We start from the raw sequence: 15,755 nt of genomic DNA on the forward strand, positions 1-15,755 counted from the left end.
GTATCCTACAAAGAAGCAGGGCTAGCTTGGGCCCACGCGGGTACCCATGGCCACCCCCTTTGTCTGTAGGAAGTGGGAAGAATTGAAGGACAAGGTCCAACAGAAGAGATACTTTGGTTCTGTCTTCACGAAAGAGGACACAAATCAGATACCAGAAATGCTGGAAAATGCAGGATTTAGTGAGAGGGAAGAATTGAGGGAGATCAATATTAGTAGAGAAATAGTTCAGGGAAACTTAATGGGATTGAAGGCAGACAAATTCCAAGGCCTGATAATCTAACTCCCAGAGTACTTAAAGGAAGTGGCTTTAAAATAGTTGATGCATTGGTGGTCATTTTCCAGGATTCAGTAGACCCTGAAACAGTCCCTGCAGATTGCAGGGTAACGTTACTCCAATATTCAAAAAAGAAGGTAGAGAGAAAACAGGGAATTATAGACCAGTAAAGCCTAACATCGGTAGTGGGGAAAATTCCAAATCCACTATCAAGGCCTTTATCGTGGAGTATTTTAAAGTAATGACACCATCAGACAGAGTCAGCATGGATTTATCAAGGGGAAATCATGTTTGACAAATCTACTGGAATTCTGTGAAGATGTAACTAGTAGAGTCGACAAAGGGGAGCCAGTCAATGAGGTATATTTGGACTTTTCAGAAAGCATTTGCCGAAGTCCTGCATAAGAGACTATTATGCAAGATAAATGCGCATGGGATTGGGGGTAAGTGTATTAAGATGGATAGAAAACTTGTTGACAGAGAGGAAACGAAGAGTAGGAATTAATGAGTCTTTTTCAAATTGGCAGGCAGTAACTAGTGGGGTGCCACAGGGATCAGTGCTGGGACCCCAGCTATTCACAATATATATTAATGATTTGGATGAGGGAACAGAACGTAACATCTCAAAGTTTGCAGGTGATACCAAGTTGGGTGGGAGGGAGAACTGTGACAAGGACGCAGAGATCCTCCAGCACGATCTGGACAGGTTGGGTGAGTGGGCAAATCAATGGCAGATGCAGTATAATTTGGATAAATATGAGGTTATTCACTTTTGAAACAAAAACAAGAAGGCAGATCACTACCTGAATGGCTGTAAATTGGGAGAGGGGAATGTGCAGTGGGACCTGGGTGTCCTTGTGCACCAGTCACTGAAGGTAAGCATGCAGGTGCAGCAGGCAATAAAGGCGGCAAATGGTATGTTGGCCTTCATTGCGAGAGGTTTTGAGTACGGGAGCCGGGATGTGTTGTCGCGGTTGTACCAGGCCTTGGTGAGGCCACACCTAGAATATTAGATGTAGTATTGCTCTCCTTTTCTGAGGAAGGATGCTCTTGCTCTCAAGAGATTGCAGCAAAGATTTACCAGGCTGGTTCTGGGGATGGCGGGACTTAGACATGAAGAGAAATTGACCAGGTTAGGATTATTTTCAAATAGGGATATCTCATACAGACTTATAAAATTTTAACAGAAGTAGACAGGGTAGATGCAGGGAGAATGTTTCCAATGGTGGGTGTGTCCAGAACCAGGGGTCCCTTTCAGAGGATTCAGGGTAAAGCATTTGGAATAGCAACAGAGAGACATTTCTTTACCCAGAGAGTGGTGAGCCTGTGCAATTCATTACCGTAGGAAGTAGCTGATGCTAGAACACAATGTATTTAAGAGGCGGCTCTAGATATAGCACTTGGGGCAAATGGGATCAAAGGTTATGGGGAGAAAGCAGGATTAGGCTATGAATTGGATGATCAGCCATGACCATGATGAATGGCAGAGCCAGCTCGAAGGGCCAAATGGCCTCCTCCTGCTCTCATGTTCTATGTTTCTATGTAAAATCACTACAATCTATCATGAGAAACATGTTAACAGAATACTTCAAGAATGATATGATCGGGCAGAATCAAACTGTTTTGCGAAAGGGAAACCGTATTTAATAATCTATTAATTTTGAGAGGTGCAATTAGCAGGGTAGGTAACAAAGGTTAATATAGGTCAGATTTTTATACAGGTATTTGATAAACTGTAGAACAAGAGATTGTTACACAAGATTATGGGTCTCGGGATTGGACGTATATTGATATGCACCGAGCATTGATGAACAGGCAGAAAAAAGAATGCAGGAATAAACTAGTTATTTTTAGGTTGACAGATAATAATTAGCGGAACATCACAAGGATCAGTGCTTGGATTTCAGCAATTTACAACCAATATTGATAGCTTAGATGAGGAAGAAGTAGTGTAATGCATCCAGATTTGCTAATAATGGAACAATAAGTGGGAAAGTAAGCTGCGAAGAGGACACAATGCTTGCAATGAATTGCACCTGTTTAGGAGGAAGAGAGGGTAAATGGAGAATAATGTGGGAAAATATTTAATCATGTGCTTTGGTACGAATGAATGGAAAGTAGTAAAATGGTATGTCATTCAAAGAACTTATGAACCGCTGCACAAAACCTACAAATTATCATGCAAGTACAACAAGCAGTTAGGAAAGCAAATATTATGCTGGCCTTTACTGAAAGAAGGTTGGAGTAAGGAGGTTTTGTTATAATTGTTGGGCATTGGTGAATGCTATGTGCAATCTGATCTCCTTGTCCAAGGAAAGATAAATGTCAAAATTTTGAGAGGTAATACTCCTGGTGAAGCACCTTGGGGCATTTTACCATTTTGAAGATCCAAGTCATTTTTAGATGTGCCTTAGAGAAGGAACAAAGTTTTTTTGCTAGATTAATTATGAGGATGAGAGGTTGGTTAAATGAGGAGAGATCAGATAGAATTTTCTGGTATTGAGAAGCACAAGAGAACATTGCATTGATACATACAAAATTCTTGAGGTTTGACAAGGAAAATGCTGACAGGCTGCTGCATTGGCCAGAGAGTCCAGAAGCATAGGTTCTAGAAACATAGACCTACTCTTTGGTCAGGAGCCAGTCACTTAGTATTGAGCACAAGATAATTCCTTCCTGCAGACTGTGACTAGGGTAGGAAAGTAGAACTAAGGTAGAAGATCAGGCATGGCGGAGTAGGCTTGATTAGACATACAGCCTACTTCTTATTTCTTATGTGCAGCAACCGTAATTGAAGTCAGAGATAGTAGGAACTGCTGGTGCTGGAGTCTGAGATAACAAGGCATGGAACTTGAGGAACACAGTAGGCCAGGCAGATTCAGAGGACCAGGAAAGCTGATGTTTTGGGTATGGACCCTTCTTCAGTAGCTGAAATCAGATACCTGTGTCTAAGTTTATGATTTAATTTTGTTTAATACTTCTTTGTCAGTTTTCCAGCTGAGATGCAGAGAAGGGATCGGACTTACATTGCCATAATTTTGGAAATTACCAGAACTAGGAGGGCAATGAGTAAATATGAACAGCATATGTGGAAGCACTTTTGCTGTGCACTACTTATGAACTGAATGTAACTATTTTGGTCCAGAAACTAACATTGTGGAGCAAAACACATAGGCCTAATTTCATAAAAGATAGAAGGAGTAAATCATATAGTCCCTTGAGCCTGCTCTGCCATTCATGCAATTGTTATTAATTTTTTACCTTAACTCCTTTTACTCCCTCATTCCCCATATTCCCTTACTGCCCAACCAAAAATCAATCTCAGCCTGGAATATATTCAACAATGAAGCATCCACAGTCCTCCAGGGTACACAATTCCAAAGATTCACAACTCTCTAAGGGAAGAAATTTCTCCCCATCTGAGTTATAAATAATCAATCTGTACCCCGTGAAACAGTGCCCCAACATCCTACACAATCCTACAAGGGGAAACATACCTCAGTGGTAGCCCTGTTAACTGCATCAACTTTGCATATGTTTCAATGTGATCACGTCTCATTGTTCTAAACTCAGGAGCACACAGGCCCAATTTCCGAAGGTTCTTATCACTGAGAACCCTCTAAATTGACAAAATAATCTTATGAACCATTGTTGTAATTTAGCCAATGCAATATTTCTTTCCATACATGTGGAAACCAAACTGTACAGTACACGTAAGGCTTCACCAAACCCTATATTAACAATGCCAAGGCATCCCTCTTCTCATACACTAATCCCTTTTCAATAAGATCAACATGTCATTTCCCTTCCTGATTGCTCCTTGTATCCACATTAACAGTCTTCTCGTACAAATATATCTAAGTTTCTCTCAGCATCAATATTCATAAATTTCAAGACTTTTTTTTAAAAAGTAAAGTTTCTATTCTTATAACCCAGTGAATAACCTCATACTTCCATCCACCTATCATCATGTTGAGCACTCAGTTCACCTGTCTTGCTGTGTCTTTGCACTGTGTCCACCTCACAGCTTATACTTCCACCTAGTTTTGTATTGTGAACAAACTCAGTTACATTGCTGAAGTCATTGAGGTTGACATTTGAGATCTATATGTTTACTTTTGGACCTCGCTACTGTGCAGTTGTTCTCCATTTCAGCAAGATTATGCTTTTTCATTCTTCCTGCTAAAGTGAACAATTTCATACCTTTCTGCACTATATTCCAGAGATCTGCGAGACCTTGGCTGAGAAGGTGGTGAAGATGGGGGTTATTAAAAATTTTATTTTAAGACAGAGATGGATGGATTCTTGTTAGGCTGTGGAATCAAAGGGGTAGACAGGTGTGTGGAATTCGAAACACAAACAGATCAACCATGGTCTAAGTGAATGCTGCAGCAGGCTTGGGTGGATGAATGGTCTACTTTTGCTCCTATTTTAGACATTCATATCCATGTTAGTATGTTATCTTCTTCTCCCCGTGCTTACTTCTTGAGGAAGACTGCAGCAATGCAGGAAATGTGCTATGGCAAATTGTCTTACGGGCTCTATACAGCTATAAAAATAACTTACTGATGTTAGAAAGTTTAAGCATGTTTTCACGGCTGTTGTTGGCAAGCATTCAAATCTATTTTAAAAACATATTTTCATGGAAAGTCCCCACATGCCAGGCATGTCAAAAATTCAAAGGCTGAATTTAACTTGCTGGGTTATAAGCTCCCAGACTTTCATGGCAAATGTTAACGATGCTTTTGAGTGCTTGGCACTTGAAACTCCAAGCCTGGTACAAAAAAAATGGTGTTACTGCTTGGGGTAGAAATTACTGCCTTACCAGGATCAGATATGGACAGCCTAAACACAGCCCATTAAATATTTACTTTTGGTACACCCTTTTTTCTAAAGCTATTCCAGGCAGTGAGAAGCAACAAGAGATTTCCCATGATGACTGCTTGAAGATTGATAGTGCATATCTCATTTGACCTGTTTCAGGTTGGTTACTTCCACAGTTAAAGTAGAGTTCTACAGCAGGAACTCTAACCCATAATCAGCCGGATGCTTACAGCAACTTTGATTCTAATTCTGACTCTGACCTGAACACTTAGTTATGCATCAATGTGACCTCAAGCATCTAAATTAGAAAGGAATAAACAGACATACTGAAACGAATGGATGAAATTAGATAATGGGAGGAAGCTTGTGTGGAGCAGAAACACGGACACAAACCTCTAGCTGTGGGATCCCTTTACAGTCTTTGGAGAAAACAATTTTTATTAGTTTAGAAACTACCCATTCTTACACTGCCCCTCCTTGTAAAAAAGTAAATATGCTCTAAAACACAATAATAAAAGAACTCTTTTTCCAATTCTTTCTGGTGTAAAGAATCTCAAGCACGAAAAGCTGCTGCAAGACAGTCAGATATCAAATGAGTATCGTGTCTGGATCAGCGCAGAAGGGTATGAATGGAGGTTGATAGGTTAGGGAGACAGAACCACATAATGGTTAGGGTATATGAGGCCATTCAAGAAGTTTGTGTCTGTGCTGACTCTCTGGAAGAGTAATTCCTTGACTACTACTCCCCTGCCTAACCCCTGTAGTCTTGTAACTTTCCCCTCCTTTTCAGTTAGTGATCTAGTTCCCTTTTGAAAGCCATAATTGAATCTGCCCAACGTCTCACTTAGGCAGTGCATTCTAGATCTTACCCACTCACCATGATAAAATGGTTTCTATTCATGTTTCACATTTAGCAATTACTCAAAATAAAATCTTCTGGGTCTTAAACCTTTTCACGAATGAGAACAGTTTTTCTCTGTCTATGCTGTCCCGGCCTTTCATAATTTTGCTCATGTCTATCAAAGCACCTCTCAACCTTCCCTAAGAAGAAAGAGTCTAAACTTCTCCAAACTACCCACACACCCGAAGTGCCTTATTCCTGAAATCATGAATCTCTCCTGCACCTCCTGCAATACCTTCACGTCTGTCCTAAAGTATGATGCCCTGAATAGAGCTTAATACTCCACATGATACACAGTATATTATAAAGATTCACCAAACCTTCCTTGCTTTTGTACTTTATGCATTTATAATTCCACGTTGTCCTGCTTTCTTTATACTTTCTCAAACTCTGTTCTGCTGCCTTCAATAACTGGTACACACACATCCCCCATTTTCCATTGCTCCTGCATCCCTTTTAGACTTGTATTCTTTATGTTTTCTCCACCTACTTCCGACCAAAATAAATCATTTCACACTTTTATGCATTAAATGTAATCTGACAACTTCACCAGTTTATGTGCTTTCAAAGATAACGATCTAATCAGGACAGTTAAATTCGTCGGAAGCAGTATGCAATAGACAAAATTAAGCAATGTCACAACCAACAAATCAGATCTAAATTCTGCAATTCTGCAACATCCAGTGCTGAATGCTGGTGACCAATTAAACAAGCAATTAATACAGCAAGGTTCCACACATATCCTCATCCTCAATAATGTGGGAGCACAGCTCATACCTTCACAAATCTGAAGCATTTGCATCCATCTGAGCCAGAGATGGTTCAGCAGACAATCCACCCTGGCCACCTTCTGAGGGCTGCAGGAAAATGCCAGTCTTTGGTCAACATGATGCACTCCATAAAACCACAGAAGGTAGAGAATATAGTTAAGGACACAGGTCTTGACAAAATCCTAGTGGTAATACTGAAGCCTCATGGCCCAGAACTAGGGAGAGATGGTAGCATATTAGCATTATCAATAGACTAGTAATTCAGAGACCGAGGTTACACCTCTGGGGGCATGGGTCTCAAACTCATCACAAAATACAGTGAAATTTGAAATCAATTTATAAACCTGGAATTAGAAGCTAGTTTAATGGTAACCACAGAACCATGTCAATGTTCATAAATACCATTTGGTTCATTCATGCCCCTGAGGAACATCCTCAACTAGCTTGGGCTATGCGTACATCTCTAAATCCACAGCAATGTGGTTGACTCTTAAATATTCTCTGAAATATGCTTGGTTCTATTGAACCACAGTCTGGTAAACAAAACACCAGAAACGGCAACAAAACACAGCCCTGACGACCTTCCATCATGAAGGGTTGTGCCTCAATTAGGCAAGTCGTCCCACAGAATAGCAACAGCCCAACATAGTCGTTCTTGTGCAATTAAATCTCAATGTCCCAGACACTACCATCAGAATTCCTAAGTACGTCCTGTCCGATCACAAGAAGACCTAGCAGAGGTGGCAGCACAATGGGGTACTGTTGGGAGGAAGTTGCCTTGGGAGTCCTCAACACTGATTGTGGATTTTATGAAGTCTCATGGCATCAGGTAAACATGGACAAGGAACCATTCTTCAGTGTTGTTCAGCTGATGAATCAATACTTGACCACAAAGATCCACTAAGGTGGCAGGGGCAAACAAATATACTTTTAGTGGGGACTTCAACATTCATCAACCGTGTCATGGTAGCACCACAACTGACCAGGCTAGTTGCACCATGAAAGACTTAACAACTAGACTAAGCTTGCAACAGATGTGAAGGAACCAAACAGGGAACGTTGACTTGATCCTGTCTGCGTTTACAGCGGCCACATCCATTCATGCCAATATCTGTAGGAGTGATGAAGGCATAGTCCTTGGAGAGACAATGTTTCATTTTTACACTAAGGACACTGCACTGTGTTGAATGGAACAGATTTCCAACAGGTCTGGTAACTCAAGACATATCAAAGAGACGTAGTGGGCAACGGTCCGCTGGTTAAAGTCATGCCTAACATAAAGGAAGATAGCATTGAGTCAGAGGTCAATCATCTCAAGCCTCAAGTCAAATCATCCTTTGACATTTAACTGCATTTCCAATTCTGAATCGCACAGTATCAAGATTCTGGGGGTTAACACTGACCAAAAACTGAAGTTAACTAGCCATATAAATACTGTGGTTGTGGAGTAACTCGTCTCCCGGTTACTGGAGGCTGTTCACCATCTACAAGGTACAAGTCAACATTGTGATAGAATACTTTCCAAATGCCTGGCTGACTCCAAAAATGTCCAAGAAAACTCAACAGGACAAAGCTGAACCCCATCTAACACTTCCAACATTCATTAGGTCTATCGTCAATGAACAGTGGTAGTAGTGTGTTCCACCTACAGGATACACTGAGCAACTTCCAAAGCTGCAACCTTTGCCAACGTAGTTACAATTTGGAGGAGAGTGTCTATCATTATCTACAACAGTTCATGGAGACAGCTCATTGCCACCTGCTCAAAACAATAAATAGTGGATTTGCCAGCAATGCCCATATCCTATGAATTTTATTATAAAATGCACATCAGGAAGTAGTGCTGGAAATAATGAAGAACTCAAAATTTTAAAAAAGCATGCAGCCCTGACGGGATACTAAATGAGGAAATATCAGAGTCTCTGAATACAATTTGCAAACATATTTAGGGAATGGAAGCTGTGTCAGGTAGCATCAGCAATGTCAGAACAGAAGTCACTGGATTTGAAACTTTAACTTTGTTTTCTTTCCACAGATGTTGCCAGACCTGCTGAGTTTTTACAACAATTTTGGTTTTTGTTTCATATTTTCAGCATCAACAGTTCTTCATTTTGTTATATTAATGAAGTAATTCAGTTCCTCTGCCCTAGTGAAGGGCCTGTATGTTGCGAGTCAGATTATTAAGTCACACTATTCAGTATCAAAATATGTTTCCCTTTTCCATGTCAATCAGTCCTTGGTCAGTTTGGTGTTCAGGCTATGGTTCAAAGATCTGCAGGTACTGTATCTATGTAGTGTGACCATGGTCTGGTGATCAATGTACCTAATGGTCAAATCACGTGCACATTATTACAACTGATATGCACCTAATGTACTTTTATGTATTTACAAATGGGCAGGATGAAGTTACAGGAAGCATAAAATCACTAGTCAGATGAAACAAAAACAAGCAGAAAAATTAATCATTAAGGTGACAGTTGGATAAAGTTAACAGACTACTTGCATGATGTAGACAGGTGTTAGATGAAATATCGCGCAAAGAGAGTTGTACAGATATATTCTGCAAGAAAGGAAATGTACATGAAATGTAATACTTGAAAATGACTAAAAATTCTAGTTCATGTACAAAGCGTTGAAAGGAGGAGGTCTTGTACTTAAAGAAATGGGTTTCTCAACTTCAACTACAAGAACAATGGTGACTGTAACGTTCATTGGTAGTCAGTTTCAACATATTTAGAATACTGTGGTTCATTTTCCAAACTTATTTTAGGAAATGTCAAGTCAATGGAGGTGCAGACAATTTTCACTTCGCAAGGATGATGTGAAGGGTTAGAAAGGAAGAGGGGTTTGGTCTCAATTAGGATAACAAATGAGGGGTTTAGCAGAGATGTTCTAAATTCTGAGAGTTTGATAAAGCAAATTCAGTCCCCTCACTGATGAGTTTCTAAATAGTGAGCATTTAAAGTCAAAAGAACATAGATAGAGGTCAAGGGATTTGTTAGTGCAATGTTCTTGGTAAATAGTCATTCCCTAACAAAACACAGGTGGAAGGAAACTATAAATACTTTAAAAAAGAAAATGGAGAAATAGTTGAAAAACAAAATTGAGTAAGAGAATAGGTTACAGTAAGTACCTCTATCAGCAAGTCATCACAGACATGATGACCTAAATAGTTTGTGCTGCTGACCATGATTTCCAACTATAAGCCTGAATGTTCCCCAGCCTCCTTTTTTGAGTCAGTTTTGTATTCTCCCAGTACTGTGTCTTCAACACATTCCACACAGGGTCTGGTTCAATTTCAGCCTTCCTCTTCCAAAGACATGCAGGTCATTCAAACCATTAATTCACTTACTATGACTGGAGTATTTGTTGGTTATCTGCCAGCCCTTCATTCACTACTCATGACCCAAAACATGAACATTTAGTTTTTCATCTTTCAAGCAGTGTTGAGATTTCCAGGTTTTGACTTCTAACTAAATGTTGTATCTCTACAAGATCCCTTATCAAGATGACAAAAAACTTTATTGAAATGAATGCTTAGAGTTGTTTGAAAATATAAAGATGAATAAATCTCCAGGACATTGAGAGAAGTTAGGGAAAAAATTGCAGAGCCCCTTGCATAAATATTTGCATCATCTACAGGGTGTTCTGCCATAACGCATGTTCCAGCAAAACAAAGTATTATAATGCGACTGATGAATGGGGAATACAATTTCGAAAACCTGTCCATCTTCTTCCCCACCTATCTGCCCTACCCTTCGCACCAATCAATCCCCACCACTATCTACTTGCATCCACCTATCACTATCCCACCTACCTTTCCCCAGCCCACCCCTCCTCCTCCCATTTATTTCCCAGCTGTCTTTCCCCCTCCCTGGTTCTGGCTCAAAATGGCAACTTTCCCACTCCTTTGATGCTGCCTGGCCTGTTGTTCTCCTCCAGTTCCACACTGTGTTAGATTCTGACTCTAGCATCTGCAGTTCTTGCCAGCTTCTAAAACGTTAAGTTGTGTTTGCTGTTACGCGATTCCATCTGTGTCCTTATTATTGATGTTTCGGAAGATGTTTTCAGAAAGTATTGCAGGAAAAAAAATATGGATTTCAAGATTCTCCTCATCCTGGATAAAGCAACAAGCCATTCTTCCTCCATTGGTGAGCTTTCTAAAAACAAAGTGCTATTTCTACCCCCAAACACAATCTCTCTCCTTCCACCCATGGACCAGGGTGCAATAGCAGCTTTTAAAGCTTATAATTTAAGCTGCACATTTAAGAGGCTGATTGCATCCACAGGTGGGGATATGGGCAGTGTTCTTTGATTGGGGAGAGCTTTAACATCAAGAATGCAGTTGACATCATCTTGGAAGCCTGGGGAGATGTCAGTAAGCATGCAGTTTGGCACAAGCTTCTCCCAGATTTTTTCAAGATCTTAAAATGTTTAATCTGTCAAAGGAGGTCCCAGGAATCAAAAAAAACATTGCCTTGATCTTGCAAAGCAAGTTGGATTTGAAGAAGTGGAGAGTGAGGATGTTAAAGAACTGCTGGAGATCCATTGTGAAGACCTCTCCACAGCTGACCTATATGCATTTGGAGAGGCAAGAAACAATTAGGGATAGTCAAAATAGTTTTGTGTGAGGGAAATCATATCTCTCAAATGTGATTTGAGATTTTTAAGGAAGTAACTAAGAAGACTGATAACAGCAGAGCAACAGACGTTGTTTATTTAAACTTTAGTAAAGCCTTTGACGAGGTTCCGCATGGTAGACGAATTAGTAGAGTTAGATCCCATGGGATTCAGGGTGAGCTTGCTAATTGGAAACTCATTCATATGTGGAATGAACTTCTAGAAGCAGCAGTGGATGCAGGTATATTTACAATGTTTAGAAAACATTTGGATAAGTACATGAGTTAGAAATGTTTGGAGGGATATGGACCAAGTGCAGGTAGGTGGGACTAGTTTAGTTTTGAATAAGTCGGTAATGGACTAGTTGGATGGAAGGGCATGTTTTCCATGCTGTAAGACTCTATAATTGATTCATCTGTTACTTGGCAATCATCTGGAGCATGACCGGTCCTAAAAAACATCGGTACGGATACCTCACAGCCCAATGAAAAGTTACAGTGGCTTTAAGTTTCCTGGTATCCTCTGTGTGTGTGCATGTTTATGTTTTTCAAAGTTTCTAACCACTGTGCATTGTTAATTTCTATCTTCATTTCCAGCATTTGTCTTTTTACTCAATAATTCGATTACTATCTCTTCCAACTCTTTTTACCCTGCTCCTCAAATTCAGAGATGATTTCCCACCCACCACATCACCTCTGAAGTAGGAATCTAAGGTTCAAGTTGTTTAAACTCTACTTTCCAACTTTAGACAAAGTTTAGGTGGAAATTTGAGCTAAAAAGCAAGATTGCAACATTATAATGGCATTTCCTAAAGAACACTGAGCGTCACACTAAATACAAGTAAATAAAAAATTCAATAAATCACGCCTCTCCCCTACATTCCGGTACATCAAACCCATGAGAAAACCTGCTAGCTGCCCCACATTCTCGGACCAACTCCCCTGAATCCAGAACTGTCAACTCAACGCACTATTCTCACAATCACAATCACCCCACCCTGTACACTCAATCTCATGCTTCCCCACCGCACCCCCCCCCCCACCAACACTCGCAACCACACATTCCTTTCACATTCTCCTAGTCACATAGAACTGACATCTCTCACACAACCCACCTCATCTCTTACAATGATGTACCTCTTGTCTGTCATATCCATACCCCATACTCAGATTCCCCTCCTTTCATCTGCCTTCTTCCCCTGTCCTTTAAATCATGTAACCACATTCCTTGGACTTCCTAATCTCAGGCCCCAGTTCCTCACACATCCTCTCCCTCAGCCCTCTAACCCTCATGACCAATCCCTGTCCCTTGCTTTCCCTGACCCTCACCACTACTGTCCATCACCCCTCAGTCCCTCACCTTCCCCCTACCCACTTACCCAATTCCCTGTTCTTCGCCCTCCAATCACTCCTCCTGTCGCTCACATCCATCACTCTCAAACCCTCTCTGTCCCTCACCACCGCCGCCCCACCCACCCACCCACCCACCCACCGTGCTTCACATCCCTCACTTACCCACCCACCCTCCGTCCCTCACCCTTCCCCCCCCACTCCGTCCCTCACATCCATTCCAAGGCTCTCCTAGAAACTTCTCTGAGGAAGGCGGGCCAGACGAAGCCTCGGTCCTCAGCCCGGGTACACTCAGACAGACAGCTGCCAGTCCTCCGGCGCGGCACCTACCCAGATACTTGCGAAGTTCCAGCAGCAGGGCCGGAGCCCCTCCGTTGAGCTGGTAACAGAGCGAGGCCAAGCTCAACAATAGCAACGAAGCCAGGCATAAGCCATAGTCCCGGAGAGAGCACTTGATGAGCTTCCTCAGAACCATCCTGAGCTGCCTCACCCACAGCGATCCACCGCCCATCGGGCACCGGCAGCAGCCGCTCTGCCACAGCAGCCACCACACGCCCGCTGGAGCCTCAGCTTGAAGTGACAGGCAACACACCAGCTCCGCCACAGCACCAACGGCCGGTCCTCCAGAAACACTGCCCTCTGCAGCTCTGGCTCTGCCACAACGGCCGGTCCTCCAGAAACACTGCCCTCTGCAGCTCTGGCTCTGCCACAACTGCCGGTCAACCAGAAACACTGCCCTCTGCAGCTCTGGCTCTGCCACAACGGCCGGTCAACCAGAAACACTGCCCTCTGCAGCTCTGGCTCTGCCACAACGGCCGGTCAACCAGAAACACTGCCCTCTGCAGCTCTGGCTCTGCCACAACAACAACAACGGCCGGTCCACCAGAAACAGTGCCCTCTGGAGCTCCGGCTCTGCCACAACAACAACGGCCGGTCCACCAGAAAATAAAATGAAGCTGGATGAACACAGCAGGCCAAGCAGCATCTCAGGAGCACAAAAGCTGACGTTTCGGGCCTAGACCCTTCATCAGAGAGGATGAAGGGTCTAGGCCCGAAAGGAAGGGTCTAGGCCCGAAACGTCAGCTTTTGTGCTCTTGAGATGCTGCTTGGCCTGCTGTGTTCATCCAGCCTCACACTTTATTATCTTGGATTCTCCAGCATCTGCAGTTCCCATTATCTCCGGTCCACCAGAAACACTGCCCTCTGCAGCTCCGGCTCTGCCACAACAACAACGGCCGGTTCTCCAGACACAATGCCCTCTGCAGCTTCGACTCCGCCGTAGCAACAAGGGCTGGTCCTCCAGACACAGTGCCCTCTGCAGTCCCGGCTCCACCGTAGCAACATCAGGCGGTCTTCGAGATATACTTTCAGAGGTAGTAGGAACTGCAGATGCTGGATAACAAGGTGTGAAGCTGGATGAACATAGCAGGCCAAGCAGCATCAGAGGAGCAGGAAGGCTGACGTTTCGGGCCTAGACCCTTCTTCAGAAATGGAAGAGGGGAAGGGGGTTCTGAAATAAACAGGGAGGAGGAGAGGCGGGTATAAGATGGATAGAGGAGAAGGTTAGGGTGAGAGGTGACAGGTCAAAGAGGTGGGGATGGACCCAGTAAAGGAGAGGGTAGGTGGGGAGGTAGCGAGGAGATAGATCAGTCCAGGGAGGATGGACAGGTCAAGGGGGCAGGATGAGGTTAGTAGGTAGGAGATGGAGGTGTGGCTTGAGGTGGGAGGAGGGGATAGGTGAGGAAGGACAGGTTAGGGAGGCAGGGACGAGCTGGGCTGGTTTTGGGATGCAGTGGGTGAGGGGGAGATTTTGAAGCTTGTGAAGTCCACACTGATACCATTGGGCTGCAGGGTTCCCAAGCGGAATATGAGTTACTGTTCCTGCAACCTTCGGGTGGCATTGGGTGGCAGGAGACCCAGGATGGACATGTCGTCTGAGGAATGGGGGGGGGGGCGGGGGAGTTGAAATGGTTCGCGACTGGGAGGTGCAGTTGTTTAGTTTGAACTGAGCATAGGTGTTCTGCAAAGCGGTCCCCAAGTCTCCACTTGGTCTCCCCGATGTAGAGGAGGCCACAACGGGAACAGCGGATACAGTATACCACGTTAGCAGATGTGCAGGTGGTGTGGAAAGTCTTCTCTGGGCCTGGGATGGGGGTGAGGTGTAGGGGCAGGTGTAGCACTTCCTGTGGTTGCAGGGAAAAGTGCTGGGTGAGGAGGGGCTGGAGGGGAGTGTGGAGCGGTCAAGGGAGTCCCAGAGAGAGTGGTCCCTCCGGAAAGCAGATAAGGGTGGGGAGGGAAAAATGTCTTTGGTGGTGGGGTCAGATTGCAGATGACGGAGGTATCGGAGGATGATGCGTTCGATCCGGAGGATGGTGCAGTGGTACGTGAGGATGAGAGGGTTTTGTTTTGGTTGTTATTGCAGGGAGGGATGAGTTGCGGGAAATGCGGGAGACATGGCTATGAGGGTGTTCTTGACCACTGCGGGGGGGAAGTTGCGGTCCTTGAAAAACGAGGACATCTGAGATGTACTAGAGTGGAATGCCTCATCCTGGGAGCAGATGCGGGGGAGGCAAAGGAATTGGGAATAAGGGATGGCATTTTTGCAGCAAGGTGGGTGTGAAGAGGTGTATTCTACTCATCAACTCATCCCGGCATCAGAGGCTTGGGGACCGGACCGCTTTGCAGAACACCCACGATCAGTTCGCACTATACAACTGCACCTCCCAGTCGCGAACCATTTCAACTCCCCCTCCTATTCCTCAGCCGACATGTCCACCCTGGGTCTCCTGCAGTGCCACAACGATGCCACCCGAAGGTTGCAGGAACAGCACCTCATATTCCACTTGAGAACCCTGCAGCCCAATGGTATCAATGTGGATTTCACAAGCTTCACTATCTCCCCTCCCCCGATCACATCCCAAATCCAGCCCAGTTTGTCCCCGCCTCCCTTACCTGTCCTTCCTCCCACATATCCCCTCCTTTCACCTCAAGCCCCAACTCAATCCTACCTACTAACC

The 15,755-nt window shown here is 43.6% G+C and overlaps 1 protein-coding gene across 1 annotated transcript in view; it reads right to left on the bottom strand.

The window, feature by feature from the left end:
• usta (uronyl 2-sulfotransferase a) overlaps positions 1-13,368 on the bottom strand; it is a 73,543-nt gene extending 60,175 nt beyond the window's left edge. Inside the window, exon 1 of the mRNA XM_048535449.2 lies at positions 13,069-13,368. Within this exon, the coding sequence (XP_048391406.1) occupies positions 13,069-13,249 (181 nt within the window). The 5' untranslated portion in view covers positions 13,250-13,368. The remainder of the gene's footprint in view (positions 1-13,068) is intronic.
• Positions 13,369-15,755: the final 2,387 nt, after the last annotated feature.

Source organism: Stegostoma tigrinum, chromosome 9, assembly GCF_030684315.1.
Source record: "Stegostoma tigrinum isolate sSteTig4 chromosome 9, sSteTig4.hap1, whole genome shotgun sequence".
Classification (NCBI taxonomy): Eukaryota; Metazoa; Chordata; class Chondrichthyes; order Orectolobiformes; family Stegostomatidae; genus Stegostoma; species Stegostoma tigrinum.